A 958-nucleotide genomic window follows, 5' to 3' on the forward strand; every position below is an offset into this window, starting at 1 on the left:
CTGCGGTTGAGAGAACGAGTTAGGGCTTCCCACCTGAGCGCTGGCTGTGTCTACCGCTGCTCTTACGTCTGTCAATATTGCTGTCCATATTTTTCAGCTTTGTTGTTTGGTGCATACAGATTTAGGGTTGTGAGACCTTGTAACTCCACAAACCTGGGGAGCTCCTCTCAGCCTAGGTTCTGGGCCTGCTGCTCCCTCAACATGCCCATCCCCTTCCCCTTCCTCAGTAGGGAGCTTGTTTCCCACCCACCCAAAAGCCAGGAAGGGGGTGGCACCTGATGCGCCTCAGTGCTGCTGGCACCAGCATTCAAGAAAGGTATTTCCAAAAGACTGGACGGAAGTGATGGCAGAACATGGCTGGTCACGAGACGCATATGGCTTGGGCTGGCTTCCTCAAAGCCACCCAGCTACAGGCTGTCAGGCCAGGGCCCCACTAAGTCAACTAAACCAGACCAGCTGTGGCCTGGGTGCCCCTCACCCAGGGTTCCTGCAGGGGGGCCCCAACCACATCACCAACCCACATGTGTGTTTTGCAGGTGGGCACCAAGCCAAGCAGCCACAAATCTCTGGAGCTAGAAGTCGAGGATGCAGGTGTTGAGGAGTCCAGCTGGGACCCACCAGCCTCCAGAGCAGCACCCAAGGAGTACAGCAGGAAAGGCGTGGATCTGAAGGTACGCGGCTCCCACTTGTCCCTCGCGTGGCTTCTGCCCACGGAGCCCAGCCTGAGCCTGAGCCTCGCGCCCTGCAGAGGAGGATGACGATGGCCCAGCGGTACCTGGCCCAGGCATCAGAGGTGCTGCTGCAGTGCCTGCAGGTGGCACTGGGCAGCAGCCTCTTGGACATCGCAGCAGCTGCCAGCCTGGAGATGGTGGAGTGCACCAGCACCCTGGACCCTGTGGCCACCTGCCAGTTCCTGGCACTGTCCCAGGTATGGCTCTGCTCTGTGCACCCCAGCAAG

General features: G+C 59.5%; 1 protein-coding gene across 1 annotated transcript in view; it reads left to right on the top strand.

Annotated features, from left to right (window-relative positions):
* The window catches only part of CFAP46 (cilia and flagella associated protein 46), a gene marked incomplete at its 5' end in the record, with an annotated part of 94,385 nt that overhangs the window by 59,275 nt on the left and 34,152 nt on the right, over positions 1-958 (top strand). The window contains 2 exons of the mRNA XM_008583148.1: positions 537-671; positions 749-928. Coding sequence (XP_008581370.1) covers positions 537-671; positions 749-928 — 315 coding nt within the window. The remainder of the gene's footprint in view (positions 1-536; positions 672-748; positions 929-958) is intronic.

The sequence above is a fragment of the Galeopterus variegatus genome, unplaced genomic scaffold, assembly GCF_000696425.1.
Source record: "Galeopterus variegatus unplaced genomic scaffold, G_variegatus-3.0.2 Scaffold2839, whole genome shotgun sequence".
Classification (NCBI taxonomy): Eukaryota; Metazoa; Chordata; class Mammalia; order Dermoptera; family Cynocephalidae; genus Galeopterus; species Galeopterus variegatus.